The sequence below is a fragment of the Rana temporaria genome, chromosome 4 (assembly GCF_905171775.1).
Source record: "Rana temporaria chromosome 4, aRanTem1.1, whole genome shotgun sequence".
Lineage (NCBI taxonomy): Eukaryota > Metazoa > Chordata > Amphibia > Anura > Ranidae > Rana > Rana temporaria.
Genome location: NC_053492.1, coordinates 452,462,135 through 452,482,575, shown reverse-complemented (window position 1 = coordinate 452,482,575; position 20,441 = coordinate 452,462,135). Strand labels below are relative to the sequence as shown.

The window sequence follows — 20,441 nt, the reverse complement described above, 5'->3', positions numbered from 1 at the left end:
AAGTCCTCCTCAAAAGGATAACGGACCGTAAAGCATTTTGGAACAGCAAAAACCTTTTGTGGCCGATCCCATTCCTTGTACAAAATTGTTTCCATTTAAGGAACACAAGGAAACACTTTCGTAGTGTGGGCCGGCTTGCGGAACCCAAAAGGGACCGAGACCTCTGATGTCTCCACTGAATCCTCAATTTTCTGAGTATCCCGCACCACAGTGATAAGAGCTTCCACTAGCGCCCTGTCATGCGCTGGCCCTGAAGCAGAGTCATCCTCACTGTCCGTGTGGACTAGGCCTGCATCCTCCGACACCTCGGAACCAGGGCCTGGAGCAGTAGCTGGGCCCGATTCCATGTCAGAGGCATCCCCAGAAGAAGGCGGGGGGAGGGGGCTCTTCCCCCCCCCCCCCCCCCCTCTGGCCACACGCTGCTTCAATCCTGGCAACAAACGCCTCTAGGACTGCCGTCATAGCATCCACAGAGGCCGCAGGTACTGGGGCACTAAGGGTTAACTCTGGCATGTCTGGGGGAGAAGCATCTGGTTCGGACGCCATGCTGACCCACCCTTTTGCCACCCTTGGAGTGCAAGGCAAGACCCACAGGCCACCCTCCCGGCCGCAGCAGAGAACTCACCACCCGACCAGGCCTGTACTGCTGCTGTCTGCCCCAGAGTGCTGCTCCGTGCTGTGCCTCAGGAAGTGTGCTGGAGTCGTTTGCGCCTTTATTTTAGCCACTAGAGGCAAAAACCCCTTCCAAAATGGCTGCCGACATGCAAAAAAAAAGCATGTGGGCTTCAAGAAAATGGCCGCCGAACTCTCTAAAGGCGCCCGGCGATTGCACAGTAAAAAACACACACACACGCACATGGACTCTCCTTTGCTAGGCAGAAAAAAAACTGAGGCTGCAGAGCAGAGATTGGGGGATGTACCCGGGGGAACCGCCCCCTGGGAGGTTCTATACTGTGTGGAGTGTTCAACACTTAACATGCCGTTTTTCTGCCTAGTCAATCTCCTAGAAAGGAGGATAATACCCTAAGGTCAATTGCTGCTGTGTCCGTCCATGAACGGAAGAGAAAATGAAAATAAAGGAGGGAAAATAGTGCTATTAAAAAAAAAAAAAAAATTCCGGTACGTATATAGCACTGAAAGTTTTACACAGCACTTTACATATAGTAAAATAGTATATTGTACATTCACATCTGTCCCTGCCCTCATGGAGCTTACACTCTAAGACAGTGGTCTCCAAACTGCAGCCCGTGGGGCAAATGCATCCATTTGCTTGCCTTTATCTGGCCCTGGGGCACTATTCCTCCCATGACACCAACAAGGGGACACAATTCCTTCCACAGACAGCAATGACGGGACATTATTCCTTCCACGAATGACAAAATGATGGGGCACTATTCCTCCCCCTACTGATTACATGCACAATGTAATTTTCTTACTCCGACTGACACTGGAGCATTTTCTATTTCCACTGGCCACTCTGCCCCCCCCCCCCCCTCCAAAGTAGCCCTTTGTTTAGAAAGTTTGGAGACACTGCTCTTAGGTCCCTACCTACATTCATACATATACTAGGGCCAATTTAGACAGAAGCCAATTAACCTACCAGCATGTCTTTAAAGTGTAGGAAGAAACGGGAGTACCCGAAACAAAAACCAAGCAGGCAAAGGAAGAACATCCAGCCAGGTGGCTTCATGGTTAGGATTTGAGCAGATGAGATCCTAGTGCTTAGTGTATTTAGTAAAGAGTAAGACTCACCGGGAAAAGGTTCAAAGCACCAACCGCTGCGTTATCCAGCTTCATGTACTGGGTCAGGTCAAAGCAGGTCATTACAAACTGGCCAAAGTTGGATTCATCCGACAACAGCTCTAGATACTTTGAAACGGCTGAGAGAGAAGACATTGCAACCTAGAATCACAGAAGATCGGTAACAATTATATATATTGAAAGAGAAGCAATAAAAATAAATTGAGAAAGAAAGGAGACTAAGAAGTGTGGTGCCAAAAAGGATAAAGTTCACCTTTCTGAACATGTTAGAACCCTATATAGAGTGCAACACGTTCAGCATCTGACCTCCCTCCCCCAACCTCCTTGTGATAGTGAGCTGCGGATCTTCTCCCCATACTCGCTGTCACAATTCAAAGAGCTCCGCCCACACGGCAGAATTGATTCACAGATCTATGTGAACCAATGAAATACAAGAACCGTCAGCCTTTGCAGCTGTTGGTTTGTTACATAGTCAGGTTGAAAAAAAGACACAAGTCCATCCAGTTCAACCATAAAAAAAAAAGTGTGTGTGAGAATATGTATGTATGTATGTATGTATGTATGTATGTATGTATGTATGTATGTATGTATATATAAAATCTCACACACTTTTTTTTATGGTTGAACTGGATGGACTTGTGTCTTTATATATCTATATCTATATATATTCTATTATACAGTTCACTGAGCTTCCTGTCATTCAGTAACTGCCTGCCAATATCAGAGGTAAGGGTAGACAGCTACACAGACATTCTGCAGGAGCGTGGCATTACACCCAGCATCTGCTGATGGCTGGTGTAATGCTTTACAAACTCCTCACAATGCACCATGAGGGGAAAAAACACACTTTTGGAAGTGCAGTGCATGGTATGTGCTGCGCTGCATTATGTTCTACTGTATGTTCTACTGTAAAAAAATAAAATAAAAATATGGTGATGATATAGGTACTTGGCCCTATGTTCACCAGATTGGATCTTGCTTTGACCTATCTTTATTGGTTTGTTCTACATATTTTGCTCCAGTTGTATAACCGACAATTCTGCGTGTCCTTCCTAGTGCTGCCTCTTCATAATGTTTTATGTCTTTTTTGTCCCTTTTTTTTTTTTTTTTACCTGGAAAATGTTGAAAATCAATAAAATTTAAGTTTTCAAAAAAAAAAATATGACAACACACTGCAGATAGAGCTGGTGCATTTTGAAAGCAAATATGAATGGATTCTTAATGATCTGACTTGATTACCCTGCTGAATGCAGAAATCTGCCTTGGCACAGCACACTGCAGTAATAAAATGTCAATACAACTATATAAACCAAGTGTGGGAATAGATAGGCACCATAAAGGGTTACATGAGACTAGCAGTCTGACAGCCTGGCTCCGCAGGGCAACATCAGAGCTTCCTTCAAAACCGGACTACTGGATATAAGAAAAACATCCTAACACTGGGCTAGCCAAATGTAACGCCTGGTGCTCAAGGCTACTTTCACACTGGGGCGGTGAGGGAGTCGGCGGTAAAGTGTTAGCGGCGCTTTACTGTAGTTTTAGCAGCGCATTTCGGCCACTAGCGAGCGCTTTTAACCCCCTCTAGCGACCAAAGGGGTTAATAGCGCCCGTGTATCGTCGAAGCGCTCTGCAGGTGCTTTGGCAGCGGTTCCCATTCATTTCAAAGGGCAGGGCCCCAAAGATTCCGCTTGCAGGACTTTTTTTTTTTTTTTTTTACGTCCCACAAGTGCACCGCTCCAGGGTGAAAGCATTCAGGCTTTCACACTGGAGTGATAGGAGAGGTGCTTGCTTTACAGGCGTTAGTTTTAGCTGCAAAACTCCTATAAAAAGTGGCCCAAGTGTTCTCTCACCAAGCCTGAGCAATGCCATGTGGGAGAAACACTTGGGCAGACATTCCAAAACACAGCAGCTATAGGTCATACCTGCTTCTCCATCTCTGGTAATGCAGCACTATTGACTTGTTCTCCTTTCTTGGCTTTCAACAAACGGTTAAGATCCTGGATGCTGTCCTTCGTAGTGAACTCTGCCTTCTTCCTGTCTGTGATCAGAATCCCACCTCTCTGGACAATCTGTAAAATTGAATACAATGGTTACAACAGAGTAACTATGGCCCAAATCCTAAACAGACAGTGCTATAACGTGGGTTGTCAGCAACTGGGGCAAGGCAAGTTATTTGCACCCCTTAACCTTGTGAACTTTTAGATATCCCCACCCTGATCACCCCCACCACCTCAGACCAGATTTCCAGATACACCCCCCCCCCCCCCCCATACCACACCCCCCAAACCCACGCTCCGATTAGAGATGGGCTCGGGCATGTCCGGGATCCTAGTCTCAACCTATCTGCCCAATCCCGCCAGGAAACCAACACTGCACACCGCTAATCACAGGCATTGACACATTTAGCGGTGTGCAGTTTCAGCTTCCTGGTGGGTTGAGACTAGGTTTCCGAACACGCCCAAGCCCATCTCTAACTCAGCTCACACCCCCAGATCCCTCCACTCTGATTACACCCTCTGCAAGTGGCTGGAGATTTGTATTTTTCAACCCCCCCTACTACCTTCTACCCCCCCCCCCCCAAATGCTGCCCAAGCTCTATTATGGTGGCACCAGCCATGTGTGAGCCCCTCTAAATGTAGCGCTCAAAGCGACCACACCAGCTACCCCCTCAGGCTACGCTGAACTGGGCAAAAACACACACACACACACACACACACACACAACACAATAGTGGCTTGTGTGGACAGGCTTAAAAGGCAGACAGCTGATCACAGATCGGGGTAAATGGCCAATCACAGTGGCCTTTTACCACGTGATCAGCATTGTCTAATCACAGCTGATCGCGATGTAAACACAAGTCAGTTATTGGCGTTCCCTTTTATCGCGCTGACAACGTGAAGAGAGGAGAGTGCCGATAACCGGCTTGGGTTAAAGTGGATGTAAACCCGATTCATGAAATTTGACCTGGGCACATATCTGCAGTGTTTTATCATCTCTCTTCAAAGACCTAAATCCTGTGGCTTTCTCCTGCCCCGTTCTTCTGTTATCAGCATGATAACTTCTGACAAGTTCTCTGTCAACTGTGATAAAACCAGCCTGAAATTTGTGTTAGGGTGGGTGCTATAAATAAATTATCAGAGAGCTGGTCAATTCACAGCACAGCTCTACAAGTCTCTGCCTATATGTAGAGGGGGGGGGGGGGTGCCTTTCCTCCAATCAGCTGTCTCATAGTGTATGCCAAGAATCCACACCCACAGGTGAATCAGGAAAAGAAAATTCTAACAGGATGTGCATTTTTTAAAACCGTATATAAAGCTGAAAACAGATACATGTTCTTCTGTCTAACTCCACACAGTAATGCAAGGCTTTCTCACTGGTGTGGAGTGTCGTGCTCGCCCCCTCTTTATGACTACAGGAGAGTCAGGACACCCACTAACACACAGCTCCTTTCTCTATCTGCAACCTAGAGAGCGTCCCGACTCTCCTGTAGTCCAAGGGAGGAGGCGAGCACGACACTCCACACCAGGGAGAAAGCCTTGCATTACTGTGTGGAGTTACAGACAGAAGAACAGGAAGTGAGGATTTCTCAGAAGAAATAAAGACATTTAAAAGCAAAATGGAAGGATGAGGTAAGTGAAGGAGGACTGCACTAAGATAAAGGAAGATATTTAGGGAAAAAATAAAATAAATAAATAAAAATTGTGCCTTTACAACCCCTTTAAGCTGGCCATACATTATACAATATTTTATTTGGTTTCCTTTAGATTTACCGTCGACTATGTAGTGCAAGAGCCTGGCTGATTGCATACACGCTTAAAGCATTTAGGTTTGACCTCATATTATATGGTTTTGGTAAGTCTATAGGAAAGTTGTACATGAAAATTGTATAATGTATGGCCAGCCTTCATTTGAGATGCATCAGACCAAAACCAAATGTAAATACATTCGACTTGCTTTAAGTGACTTTCCTAAATACTCGTATGTGGAGAGAAGTTGCTATAAAGTAACAAGCACCTGTCTACACTGGCCCTGCAACGCAGAAGAACAGCGATTACTGCTAGCAGCTGTAGCCGCTGGCAATAATCACTTGCTAGAAAGCCGACATGCTTGTTGTACCAAAGTCGATTGATGGATTGACTTGGGTACAATCAGCCTGTTCATAGATGGTTAGAATTTCAGCCGGTCCCTGCAGAACCTGCCAAGATTCGAACCATCTATGGTTAAGTGAGAGTAATTGTTACCAGAACAGGAGGCGAGGGTAAATCTTCCACTTGGGCCACCTTTTTTTTTTTTAACCACTTCCCGACCGCCGCATGTAGATATATACGTCGGCAGAATGGCACCTACAGGCACATTGGTGTACCTGTACGTCCCTGCCTAGACGTGGGTCCGAACGTCCCCCCCGCTACATGCGTCGGTCAGATTCCCGCAGGGAGCGATCCGGGACGAGGGCGCGGCTATTCGTTTCTAGCCGTTCCGTCGCGATCGCCCCCGGAGCTGAAGAACGGGGAGAGTCGTATGTAAACACGGCTTCCCCGTGCTTCACTGTGGCGGCGCATCGATCGAGTGATCCCTTTTATAGGGAGACTCGGTTGATGACGTCAGTCCTACAGCCACACCCCCCTACAGTTGTAAACACACACTAGGTGAACCCTACCTCCTACAGCGCCCCCTGTGGTTAACTCCCAATCTGCAACTGTCATTTTCACAATAAACAATGCAATTTAAATGCATTTTTTGCTGTGAAAATGACAATGGTCCCAAAAATGTGTCAAAATTGTCCTAAGTGTCCGCCATAATGTCGCAGTCACGAAAAAAATCGCTGATCGCCACCATTAGTAGTAAAAAAAAAAAAAAAACTATCCCCTATTTTGTAAACGCTATAAATTTTGCGCAAACCAATCGATAAACGCATATTGCGTTTTTTTTTACCAAAAATAGGTAGAAGAATACGTATCGGCCTAAACTGAGGAAAAAACATTTTTAGATATGTTTTTGGGGGATATTTATTATAGCAAAAAGTAAAAAATATTGCATTTTTTTCAAAATTTACGCTCTATTTTTGTTTATAGCGCAAAAAATAAAAACCGCAGAGGTGATCAAATACCACCAAAAGAAAGCTCTATTTGTGGGGAAAAAAGGACGCCAATTTTGTTTGGGAGCCACGTCGTACGACCACGCAATTGTCTGTTAAAGCGACACAGTGCCGAATTGTAAAAACCCCTTGGGTCATTTAGCAGCATATTGGTCCGGTCCTTAAGTGGTTAAGGACAAACGTAAAATCGTGGATTGACCCTCACTTTCTGTTCCACTGATAGTGGAAAAACCTCCCCAGCAGGTACAGACAGCAATAAAAACTTGAAAGGGGTTCTAATCCTTACCAGCTTCTTCCAAAACGAGTTGAAACGTTCAAAAGTATAATCGGGAAGTCGCTGGACAATGATAAACCTCCTTGGTGTTTGACAGTAGAACACATGCTGGTTTCAGATCAGCAACCCAATGGGTGAGCAAAGGATAACAACTCTCGGCCCATCAGATGCAGTCATCGCTCACCAGTGCCACTGTATTCAGGCAGCCACAGGTGCATCAATGCAATAGCCAGCCGTGGGCATTCCTCCATTTGTGCCATTTAGCGTGGATGGGGAAATCAATTGATCTTCTCTCTTTCATCCCGCAGGTTGAACAAGAGAAAAACTAAGCAGTGTATGGCTTACCTTTCGCAGTAATCCAACTCCAAACTGATAGCTTACCCTTGGCAAGTACAAGGCCACACAAACCATTACACATCCACAAAGTATTCCCATTGCCCGGGTCTGGTTGCTCCGATATACATTTACCTGTCTCAATTTCGCCATGTCTCCGGCACTGTCTCCTCCAGGCATCACACACTCTTTAGGCCCGATCTGAACCAGCAAGGCTTCCAGATTGGAGAACTGATCGTTATCCGGGAATTCACATACTCCCAGCCGCCTCAGAGTGGAATCCACATAACCCACGCCGACCAATCTCTGACCTTCAGAGCTGACCAGACGGACACCAACAACTCCAACCGCAGAAGACATGTCATTATTGCCGAACAAGATCTCTTCAAACTGAGTCAGGTTTCCTGGAGAGGCCTGGAACAAAAATTAAAATACACACTGGGGTTTATTTACTAAAGCTGGAGTGCGCAAAGGTTCTTTGATGGCGCCCTGGAGGGGTGAAACGCGTCAACGCACTTCCGGTTCACATTTCCAAAGATACAATTTCCACCACCGTGAAACGCACGCCATACAGCGGCAGACTCTAAGGCCTCATTCACACTTGGCGGACTCTGTCGCTACGGAGTCCGCCTGCTCCCGTCGGCTCAGCGGGAGATCAGTCCGCAATTCTCCGCTGAGCCGACGGATGACAAGCTCCTCTCTGCTCACTGAGCGGGGAGGGGCTTGTCGGGCACCGCTGTGTCCTATGGAGCGATCTGATGAAAACGGACAGCATGTCCGTTTTCATCAGCTCTTACCCGATCCGATCCGCATGGACGGATGGGGACGTGGCCCCCATACGTCTGTTTTTAGCGGATCGAATCGGGTCGGATGTCAGCGCACATGTCTCCGCTGACATCCGACGCTCCATAGGAATGCATGGAGCGGCCGTCCAGGTTCGTGACAGACGGACCCAAACGGCCCGTAGTGTGAATGAGGCCTAAATGTTTTCATCGATGCCCGTTTTTGCCAGATATCTTGTAAGTGGCGCCTAGATTGGCCTTTATATTTTATCCTAGCGGGATTTCACTATGAGCTCTGTCTTTGACTCCCCATCTATGGAGTGTGGTGTACCCTCTCTTTAAACAACCCTCTTGGAAGAGACTTGAGCAACCATTCTATATATCCCCAGATCATTAATAATAATGTTTACACTTATATAGCGCCAATTACAGCGTTGCCGCTGTGTCTAAGCGCTGATAATGGTTGTCATTATTACCCAACTCAATGGTACAATTAGATCACAGCCGTTTTGACCCCAGACTGCATGGCTGAGGGTCCATCGTATCTGGTGAGTGGGGTCACCGAAGGGGAAGTGTGGCAAGTTTGGAGTAACATTGCACTATTTCCATTACTATATAACCAGTTGTGTGTATATATAAAATATATACACATTTTTTTTGCATTTTGTATGGCACCAACACAGGGTTTGACAAATTTGCTTGGAATCTAGGAGCCAGCTAAAAAAAGTTAGGAGCCAAAAAACGCACCCCGTCTCACCAAGCTCGCGCACAGAAGCGAACGCATACGTGAGTAGGGCCTGCATATGTAAACGGTATTCAAACCACACATGTGAGGTATCGCCGCGATTGGTAGAGCGAGAGCAATAATTCTAGCTCTAGACCTCCTCTAACTTAAAACATGCAACCTGTAAAAAAATGTAAACGTCACCTATGGAGATTTTAAAGGGTAAAAGTTTGTCGCCATTCCACGAGCGGACGCAATTTTGAAGCGTGACATGTTGGGTATCAATTTACTTGGCGTAACATTATCTTTCACAATATAAAATCAAGTTGGGCTAACTTTACTGTTGTCTTATTTTTTTAATTAAAAAAATAATATTTTTTCCCAAAAAAAAGTGCGCTTGTAAGACCGCTGCGCAAATACGGTGTGACAGAAGGTATTGCAACGACTGCCATTTTATTCTCTAGGGTGTTAGAATAAAAAAATATATATAATGTTTGGGTGTTCTAGTTAGAGGGAAGGAGATGGCAGTGAAAAAACACATTAGAACTGCCGTTTTTTGCTACTTGTAATGTAATGTAACCTGTAATGCCAATGGCCACTACAAGATGGCCACTCCTAGATTCCTTCTGCAGGCCTCAGCTTCCTTCTGTGAAGGCCGCGGCCTCAATTACCGGCCGGCCCACGGCATCCGGTAATTGAAGCCGCGGCTTTGCGGCCTTCTGCAGCCCTAAACTTCCCCAGGTGCCAGGTCACAATTTCTTGTCGCAATTGTGACCTGGCACCCAGATTTTGTCGAGGTCTGCACCAACATATTGGTATACATGGCACCAACACCATGAATTGTATAGAATATATGCTGCCAATTACCAGGAATTGTATAATATGTGCTGCCAGAGCTGTTTCATATATTTTCTCTATCAATATTAAAAGGGGTTGTAAAGGTACAAATGTTTTTCCCTAAATATCTTCCTTTACCTCAGTGCAGTCCTCCTTCACTTACCTCATCCTTCCATTTTGCTTTTAAATGTCCTTATTTCTTCTGAGAAATCCTCACTTCCTGTTCTACTGTCTGTAACTACACACAGTAATGCGAGGCTTTCTCCCTGGTGTGGAATGTCGTGCTCGCCCCTCCCTTGGACTACAGTAGAGTCAGGACGCCCACCAACACACGGCTCCTTTATCTGCTATGTAGAGAGCGTCCTGACTCTCCTGTAGTCCAAGGGATGGGGCGAGCATGACACTCCAGACCAGGGAGAAAGCCTCACATTACTGTGTGGAGTTACAGACAGAAGAACAGGAAGTGAGGATTTCTCAGAAGAAAGGGCATTTAAAAGCAAAATGGAAGGATGAGGTAAGTGAAGGAGGACTGCATCAAGGTAAAGGGGAAAAAAAAAATAAAAAAAAATAATAATTTACCTTTACAACCCCTTTGAGGTTGTAGCACCTTTGCACAGCAGTATATATATATATATATATATATATATATATATATATATATATATATATATATATTTTATCTAGTACCCTTTTTGAATTGTTTAAAGCGGGAGTTCACCCGAAAAATTTAACATTAGATTGAGGCTCATTTTGTCAAGGGGAATCGGGTGTTTTTTTTTAAATCGAAGCTGTACTTACCGTTTTAGAGAGCGATCTTCTCCACCGCTTCCGGGTATGGTCTTCGGGACTGGGCGTTCCTATTTGATTGACAGTCTTCCGACCGGCTTCCGACGGTCGCATACATCGCGTCACGAGTAGCCGAATGTCGGTGCGGGTCTATACAGCAGCCTGCGCACCGACGTTCGGCTACTTTCGGAAAATCGCGATGTATGCGACCGTCGGAAGCCTGTCAATCAAATAGGAACGCCCAGTCCCGCAGCCCATACCCGAAAATGGCCGAGAAGATCTCTCTCTAAAACGGTAAGTACTGCTTCAAATTAAATTTAAAAAAAAAAAAACACCTGATTCCCCTAAACAAAACGAGCCTCAATCTAATGTTAAAAATTAACTTTTTGGGTGAACCTCCACTTTAAAGGTTTCCTGGAGAGCCCTGAAACAAACATTTTAATATACACAATGGGGTTTATTTACTAAAGCTGGAGAGTGCAAAATTAGTCTCACTTCTGCAGAAAAACGAATTAGCTTCTAACCTCAGCTTCTTTCTTTAAGCTTTGGCAATAAAACATGGAAGCCGATTTGTTTCTATACAGAAGTGAGAGATTTTGCACGCTCCAGCTTTAGTAAATAAACCCCACTTTGTACAGAAAACACAATGACATCTTTCTATACCAACCTCTCAACCATTTCAACACAAAAAGCCTAGAAATAACCGTTCTGGTGTCAGGGAACCCTGGCTAAAAAGGTACTAAATCTACTCATGATATATTAGTGAGGTCAGTGGGAAGAATTACCTCCTTACAGATAGCTAAAAAGATCAATGGGAACTTATCCTATTGCTCAAGGAACTCTAGTCTATACAAAAGTGTGCTGTTCCCCAGCTGCCCGATGGCAGTGCCACTCCCGTCAGCCAGAGCAGAGGTCCTAATAGCTCCTGGAGGGAGGATTCTGTTCTCTCTTCCCTCCAATGGCAGCCTACAGAGGGAAAGAGAGCAAAATAAGGAGGGAAGGGGCATGCTCAGACTAAACCCAAGTACAGTGGAACCTTGGATTACAGGCATAATTCCAGGAAAATGCTTGTAATCCAAAGCACTCGCATTTCAAAGCGAGTTTTCCCATAGAAGTCAATGGAAACGAAAATAATTTGTTCCACATTGACTTCTATGGCATGCAATACCGCATGTGGCCAGAGGTGAGCGGGAGATGGCAACCTGTGTTCTGGGGATGATGCTTGTGTGGCTTGTCCTGCACTGAACTATAAACCACCTCAGCTCCCAGTACGGACAGCCTTTCAGGTCCAGCCCCAACACACATCATAGTTTGTTATATTTTATACCCTATAGCAGCACCCCCCCGCCCCCCAGGAAGTGTTTTCACACGAAACGCATCAGGAACCAAGGATGTAGCTATATGCCTCAATAGGATTCTATTCAGATATACCATTTCTATGACTTATACAATTTTATACTTATTTATCATCATGTTCAGGGCTCGACAAATCCCGGGCGCCAGGTCGCCATGGCGACTAGAAATAGGGACTTGGCTTGGAAGGGGGGGGGGGCACCATCTGGTGGTGAGCCGTTGGTATTACAAGTTATTACCACCAGATGTGTAAGCTGGCGCCATCTGGTGATGGCCGTTGGTATTTCAAGTTAAGCATTACAAGTTAAACAGCAATTCTAATGTAATTTTTCACTATTTTCACTGCCATCTTCTTCCCTCCAATTAGAACCCCCAAACATTATATATATTTTTTATCCTAACACCCTAGAGAATAAAATGGCGATCGTTGCAATACTTTCTGTAACGCCGTATTTGCGCAGCGGCCTTGCAAGCGCACTTTTTAGGGGAAAAAATTACACTTTTTTTAATTAAAAAATAAAACAGTAAAGTTATCCCCATTTTTTTTAATAATATGAAAGATAATGTTACGCCGAGTAAATTGATACCCAACATGTCACGCTTCAAAATTACGTCCGCTCGTGGAATGGCGTCAAACTTTTACCCTTTAAAATCTCCATAGGCGACGTTTAAAAAATTCTACAGGTTGCATGTTTTGAGTTACAGAGGAGGTCTAGGGCAAGAATTATTGCTCTCGCTCTACCAATCGCGGCGATACCTCACATGTGTGGTTTGAATACCGTTTACATATGCGGTCGCTGCTCACATATGTGTTCGCTTCTGCGCGCAAGCTCGTCGGGACGGGGTGCGTTTTCTGGCTCCTAACTTTTTTAGCTGGCTCCTAGATTCCAAGCAAATTTGTCAACCCCTGATCATGTTGTTATGTGCTGCCCGGTCCATATGTGTAGATTATTTTATACCTTTTTGAATATTATATTTCATTGCTATGTGCTATTAATCTTACATTATGTAAATGTTTCAACGTTGGTTATTTCATGTGCATTTGCATGTGATACATTACTACAATGCACCTATGCAATAAAAAAAAAAGAAAATTATTTACTTTTAACCTAACCCCGACCAGTCAACTGCTTCATTTAAAGTCCCAAATTCCCTTTTCTTTATTAAGGAGGTGAGCGAGAGGGGCGCCGGAGGGACTCGGAAATACTCACAGACACGGATGCAACAACATTTTTTCCCCCTTCTAGTGACACTTCTTTCCTTCCACTGACACCACCAATGCAGGGTGTTGGGCATTTTGTACACAAACGCTGATGCTGGGGCATTTTTTCCTTTGTCTGTTAGCCCAACTGCAGGACAGTGCACCTCAATTGACCCTTCATTTCATGCCAAAACCAAATATATACATAAAAGTGTGGCAAAATGTGTACTGCTATGTAGGGGGGGGGGGGCACAGATTGGCACCTTAGCCCTGGGCATAGGATCCCCTTCTCAAACCACCGATTGTCCTATTTGAGCTGACATATCTTTCATATATCTCCAGGGAAAAAAACAACCTTTACCTTAAATGCCAGGTGCCAGTCATTGGAGGTTTTGCTTGAAGACTTATTTTTGTAAACTTCCACCCGATACTGACGAACAAGAAGCAGATCTCTCACAACAGACTCAAAGTTCATTTTACTGAGTACCACACTTTCCAATTTCTTGTTCCCTGGGGGGGGGGGGGGGGAAAGCAAATTCACTTTAAAAAAAATAAGGTAAAAAAAGAAACATTCCTTCTATTTGTTTTCTAAGATGCAACAGATAAATTACAGGTGGATTCCAATTGGTTTTTATGGGGAAAACAGAAATTATCTATACCAGTGTCTCTCAACCAGGTGGCCCTGATCACCATCATGCACCACCATGATACAGGCAGGCCACCAGATCCATAACTAACGCTCTAGGGATAGATTACGCCCCTAAAACGCATTCCATATACGTTCTGGATGAGTTTCTGCATGTGCGTTTTTGACACGTTCTGGTGTGTTTTTGATGCGTTTCCAGATGCTTTTTTTTTTTTTTATCTGTACTGGGGTGTGGTGTGTTTTTGATGGGCTCCGGTTCATTCCAGTGCGCTGTACCATGATACAGTACAGGAAAAATGCAGCATGTTCTATTTTTTTTCTCATGAACTGGAACGCCCTGAAACTGACTGCACTGCTGTGAGAACTATGCCATTGGAAACCATATAACCTATTTTCCATGCCTTTTTAATGCAGGAAAAAAAAAAGGCACTGGACTGCATGTGGTATGAACTAACCCTCACGAAAACTGGAGAGTGCAAAACCTGGTGAGATTTGATACTAGCTGGGTACCTAGATTTGACAGGTACCCAGCTCCCACTTCCGCTCATGGCGTCGCAGCACAGAGGGGAAGTTCACCTCTCCCGCCCCCCTTCCGCAATCTTCTGGGACACGTCACAGGTCTCAGAAGATTGCCCGGCTGGTCTGAACATGCAGCACAAATCGCGCATGAGCAGTGCGCACTCGGCTGTGAAGCCGCAAAAGCTGTCACAGCCGGGTGCCCACACTTGCAATGCCGGTGACTTGTCGTTAAGGTTCCCCTATCGAGATGGTTCCTGTAAGGACTGCGCAGGCGCAATCCTTGCCGACAGAAATCACCGAACCTCGGCCGGCATCCAGGCTCATTCCTTAAAGCGGAGGTTCACCCTTAGAGAGCACTTTTTAGCCTTAGATTCCTGCTCGTTTTGTCTAGGGGAATCGGCTATTTGTTTTAAAATATGAGCAGTACTTACCCGTTTACGAGATGCATCCTCTCCGTCGCTTCCGGGTATGGGCTGCGGGAATGGGCGTTCCTTCTTGATTGACAGTCTTCCGAGAGGCTTCCGACAGTCACATCCATCGCGTCACGATTTTCTGAAAGAAGCCGAACGTCGGTGCGCAGTATAGAGCTTCTTTCGGCTACGAGTGATGCGATGAATGCGACCGTCGGAAGCCTCTCGGAAGACTGTCAATCATGAAGGAACGCCCGCTCCCGAAGACCCATACCCGGAAGCGACGGAGAAGATGCATCTCGAAAACGGTAAGTACGGCTCATATTTTAAAACAAATAGCCGATTCCCCTAGACAAAACGAGCAGGAATCTAAGGGGGAAAAAAAATTTTTTTAATAAATGGTTGAACTCCCGCTTTAACATCCCGTGGATTGGAGGATGTTAAAAAAAAAAATCCAGGAGAGCGAGCGGAGCGAGCCGTCCGAGCGAAGAGAGGACGTAAGGCCAACTGGCCACTTTCCTCAAATTCCACGTCGCCCTGGATGCCGGCCGAGGTTCGGAGATTTCCGTCGGCAAGGATTGCGCCTGCGCAGTCCTTACAGGAAACATCTCGATAGCCGGAACTATATCGTCAGATCACTGGCGCTGCAGAGAGGAGGGAAGAGAGGCTTCAGGCGGCCGCATCGCTGGACCGTGGGACAGGTGTGTGTTTATTTCAAATCAACAGCTACACTTTTTGGGAAAAAAAAACAAACAAAAAAACACACAGAAATAGGTGGAACTTCGCTTTAAGGATGGGAGAAATGCGGTCCTACGCTGCACTGTTTATACAAGTCTCCTTACAAATAGATGACGTGCATTGCTGTACATTATACAAATCATTCCATCATAACATGCAAAGAATCTGTGCTTATTCCATCTATTGCTTGGAGATATTATCATTATACCTTGCAGTGTACAGCTTATAAATACACCTATAGGTGGGATGAAAGGGAAGATCACACGGCGGATAAGTGGCTTGGGAGATAAACAGCTTCATAATAAAGCAATAAACACAAAGCTGAACCCATTACATTTCCATGATGAGAGAGCGACACCCAAGCAAAGTGGAAACTGTATGGACCAACCCCACTCTACATTCCAAATACTAAATGAACATTAACCACTAGAGAGCCGCGCCATAGACGAAAGACGTCCACAGCGCGGCTCTCAACTGCCGGGTGGACATCCCTGGACGTCCTTTTATGTGCATTCCCGCGCGCAGCGGGGAAACACTGTGCCCGGCGCATCGCTGAGATGCCAATGCGCGTGGCTGGCGGCCGCGATGTCCGCCAGGTACCCGCGATCGGCGGTGACAGAGCAGGGACGTGGAGCTCTGTGTGTAAACACAGAGCTCCACGTCCTGTCAGGGAGAGAGGAGACCGATCTGTGTCTCTTGTACATAGGGACACAGATCGGTCACCTCCCCCAGTCACCCCCCTCCCCCCACACAGTTAGAACACACCCAGGGAACACATTTAACCCCTTCCTCACCCCCCTAGTGTTAACCCCTTCACTGCCAGTCACATTTATACAGTAATTAGTGCATTTTTATAGCACTGATTGCTGTATAAATGTGAATGGTCCCAAAATTGTGTCAAAAGTGTCCGATATGCCCGCAGCAATAACGCAGGCCTGACAAAAAAAGAAATAAATAAATCGCACATCGCCGCCATTACTAGTAAAAAATAAAAAAATCATAAATCTATCCCCTATTTTGTAGGCGCTATAACTTTTGCGCAAACCAATCAATATACGCTTATTGCGATTTTTTTTTTTTTAACAAAAATATGTAGAAGAATACGCATCGGCCTAAACCGAGAAAAAAAGTATATAAAAAAACAAAATGGGATATTATTATAACTAAGTAAAAAATTGTGTTTTTTTCAACATTTTCAGTATTTTTTTTGTTTATAGCGCAAAAAAAAAAATTGGCAGAGATGATCAAATACCACCAAAAGAAAGCTCTATTTGTGGGAAAAAAATGATAAAAATATCATTTGACCGCGCAATTGTCATTCAAAATGCGTCGGCGCTGAAAGCTGAAAATTGGTCTGGGCACGAAGGGGGTTTAAGTTCACAGTAATGAAGTGGTTAAAGCCCCACTCTGAGCAAAACATGAGCCCCCACCCACCCCCACTCCAACCCATCCCGCAAGGTTTTACATAGGGAAGCATCAATACCTGTTCTTGTTATAGCTGCAAAGGGAGGGCCAACTCAATATTGAACCCTACGGACTAAAGACGGGGATGCCATTAAAATTCATGTGCGTGTAAAGACCGGCATCCCAATACTTTTGGTAATGTAGTGTATAACAGTGTAATAAGGAAACACAGGGTGTGCAGGGGCCCGAAGGGCCACAGGGCTTTAGAGCCCGGGCAATGATTCCTCATGTATCTATTAACCGCTTAAAGCGGTGGTTCACCCCTATAAAAAATTTCTAACACTACATCCAGCCCAGTTCTGCAAATAAAATTACACTGATCTTTTTTTTTTTCGCCGTAGATAGCGTTTATCCTTAGAATTCACCGTGGTTTCCGGGTAAGGAATCCCGCGGGAGTGGGCGTTCCTATTGACATGCCAATTGATTGACATGCTAAACGACGGCGCATACAGCGCGTCACGACTTCCCGAAAGAAGCTCGGTCGGCTCTATTCAGCGCCTGCTCATCGGCGCTGAATAGAGCCGACCCGACCTTCTTTCGGGAAGTCGTGACGCGCTGTGTGCGCCGTCGTTTAGCATGTCAATCAATTGGCATGTCAATAGGAACGCCCACTCCCGCGTGATTGCCTACCCGGAAGCCACGGTGAATTCTAAGGATAAACGCTATCTACGGCGAAAAAAAAAAAAAAAAAAGGTCAGTGTAATTTTATTTGCAGAACTGGGCTGGATGTAGTGTTAGAAATTTTTTATAGGGTGAACCACCGCTTTAAAGGGGTGGTTCCACCTAAAACTCATTTCTAGCAATATATTCGTAAGACCCGTTACACTGCGGGTAGGCTGGCTTCTTTTTTTTTTTCCCCGTACATACCGAGATCTCGGGGGTCTCGTCCCTAGGCGGTGGGCGTTCCTATTTGATTGACGTTCCTCGGACGGGCGCATACGTGACGTCACGACTTTCCGAAAGAAGCCGAACGTCGCCGCGCAGGCGCCGTATAGAGTCGGCTCTATACGGCACCTGCGCGGCGACGTTCGGCTTCTTTCGGAAAGTCGTGACGTCACGTATGCGCCCGTCCGAGGAACGTCAATCAAATAGGAACGCCCACCGCCTAGGGACGAGACCCCCGAGATCTCGGTATGTACGGGGAAAAAAAAAAAGACACTGCGGGTAGGCTGGCTTAACGGGTCTTACGAATATATTGCTAGAAATGAGTTTTAGGTGGAACCACCCCTTTAAGGACCGCCCACACCATATATATACACGTCGGCAGAATGGCACAGACAGGCAATATCACGTACTTATATGTGGCCCTTTAAATGCCTGCCGTGTGGTCGCGAGCGCGCCTCCGACGGGGAAGGCGGACACATCTTAGACATTTTTTGGGACCATTGTTATTTTCACAGCGATCAGTGCTATCAGTGCGATCAGTGCCATAAAAATGCCCCTTTTTCTGTGAAAATGACACTGGCAGTGAAAGGGTTAACCACTAGGTGGCGCTGAAGGGGTTAAGTGTTCCTAACTGTAGGGGGGATGGGCTCTCTGTCACATGACACTGATCCGAGTACACAGAGCGGAGATCAGTGTCATTCTCACTAGGCAGAGCAAGGAGATGCTTGTTTACACAATCATCTCCCCGCTCTATACCTCCGTGAGACGATCGCGTCCTCTGGACCTGCAGTCCAACTCACCGAGGCAGCAGGGTCACGCGTGAGTTAGACGCGATCGTCTCAAGGAGGTATAGAGCGGGGAGATGCTTGTGTAAACAAGCATCTCCTTGCTCTGCCTCGTGACACTGATCTCGGCTTTGTGTACTCAGATCAGTGTCATGTGACAGAGCCCACCCCCCTACAGTAAGAATCACTATGCAGGGAACACTTAACCAATACAGCGCCACCTAGTGGTTACCCCCTTTACTGCTAGTGTCATTTTCACAGTAATCAGTGCATTTTTATAGCACTGATCACTGTGAAAATGACAATGGCCCCAAAAATGTGTGAAAAGTGTCCGATGTGTCCTCCATAATATCGCAGTCACGAAAAAAAAAAAAAATCACTGATCGCCGCCATTACTAGTAAAAATAAAAAAATATATATATACATTCCATAAACCTTTCCCTTATTTTGTAAACGCTATAACTTTTGCACAAACCAAACGCTTATTGCGATTTTTTTTACCAAAAAATATGAAGAATATGTATCGGCCTAAACTGAGGGAAAAAAAAAAATTTATATATTTTTTGGGGATATTTATTATAGCAAAAAGTAAAAAAAAAATATTGCATTTTTTTTAAATTGTCGCTATATTTTTGTTTATAGCGCAAAAAATAAAAACTGCAGAGGTGATCAAATACTATCAAAAGAAAGCTCTATTTGTGGGAAAAAAAAGGACGGCAATTTTGTTTGGGACCTGCGTCGCACGACCGCAGAATTATCAGTTAAAGTGATGCAGTGCCGAATCGCAAAAAGTGGCCTGGTCTTTGACCACCCAAATGGTCCGGAGCTGAAGTGGTTAAGTGAAGGTGGTCCCGCTTTCAATATCAATGTTCCCAGATGAGTAGAGCCCACCAATAAAATGAATGGATGAGTAAGATGAAGGAATCCTCATCTCAGCCATATAAACACACACACAGCCCACCAGCACAGGCTGCAGCTCTATGGCGGAACTACAAGTCCCAGCATCCCCCCTGGCTTGTTCTGTGCAGGGCATGCTGGGAATTGTAGTCCCACACGCGGTCCAGGGTCCTATAGACAGACAGGGACGAGGCCCGCACCTGATCCCAGGTATTTGATGACCCCGTTGGTCTTGAAGACCTCCTTGGCGGCAAAGGTGGCATCGCTGCCGTGCACCGTGTAGTAGTCGCTCCTGTCGAACACCCGCACGGTGGTCTCCGGCTTTTCCGGCATGGAGAAGTAGAAGCTGAGGAAGCCGCTCTCCGCCCCGCTGTCCATAGACAGCTTCTCCTTCGGTTGGACGGCCATGCTGGAATCTCCCGCCAACAGTGCAGCAGCCACAACACAGGATGACAGCACGCCGCGCCTGCGCGACGGCGTCAGCACGCAGGAGTAGGGCAGCGTGCGAGTTGGGGAATGCTAGGGCGCCATGTTGTGTAAGGGCACAACTGAGTTTTAAAGATGTGCCCCGGGAAAGGTTTAGAATGTCAATAAAAATTGGACAGTTTTTGTGTTAAAGTCACATAGTTGACAGCATGTAAGAAAGCATACTTATTATAATAAGTTTAAAAATGGCAGATTTTCAATTATATGAGATGCGCCATCCATGGAATTCATAAATAATAGTGTCTGCCCCACGGGGCTACCTTACGTCGGGCTCTTTCACACGGAGCGGATCCGTATTGATCCGCCCCGTGTGTGTCCGTCTGCTCAGCGGGGATCATCCGTAAATCCCTGCTGAGCTGTCGGCGGACAGGGCGGTCCCCGCACACTGTGCAGAGACCGCCCTGTCTTTCCTCCACTCTCCCCTATGGGGAATCGGATGAATACGGACCGTGTGTCCGTATTCAT

At 45.8% G+C, this 20,441-nt stretch overlaps 1 protein-coding gene across 1 annotated transcript in view; it reads right to left on the bottom strand.

Annotated features, from left to right (window-relative positions):
- Positions 1-19,956, bottom strand: part of MSH2 (mutS homolog 2) — a 199,693-nt gene extending 179,737 nt beyond the window's left edge. The window contains exons 1-5 of the mRNA XM_040351583.1: positions 19,691-19,956; positions 13,508-13,656; positions 7,599-7,877; positions 3,684-3,830; positions 1,753-1,902 (exon numbers count right to left, since the gene is read on the bottom strand). Coding sequence (XP_040207517.1) covers positions 1,753-1,902; positions 3,684-3,830; positions 7,599-7,877; positions 13,508-13,656; positions 19,691-19,898 — 933 coding nt within the window. The 5' untranslated portion in view covers positions 19,899-19,956. The remainder of the gene's footprint in view (positions 1-1,752; positions 1,903-3,683; positions 3,831-7,598; positions 7,878-13,507; positions 13,657-19,690) is intronic.
- Positions 19,957-20,441: the final 485 nt, after the last annotated feature.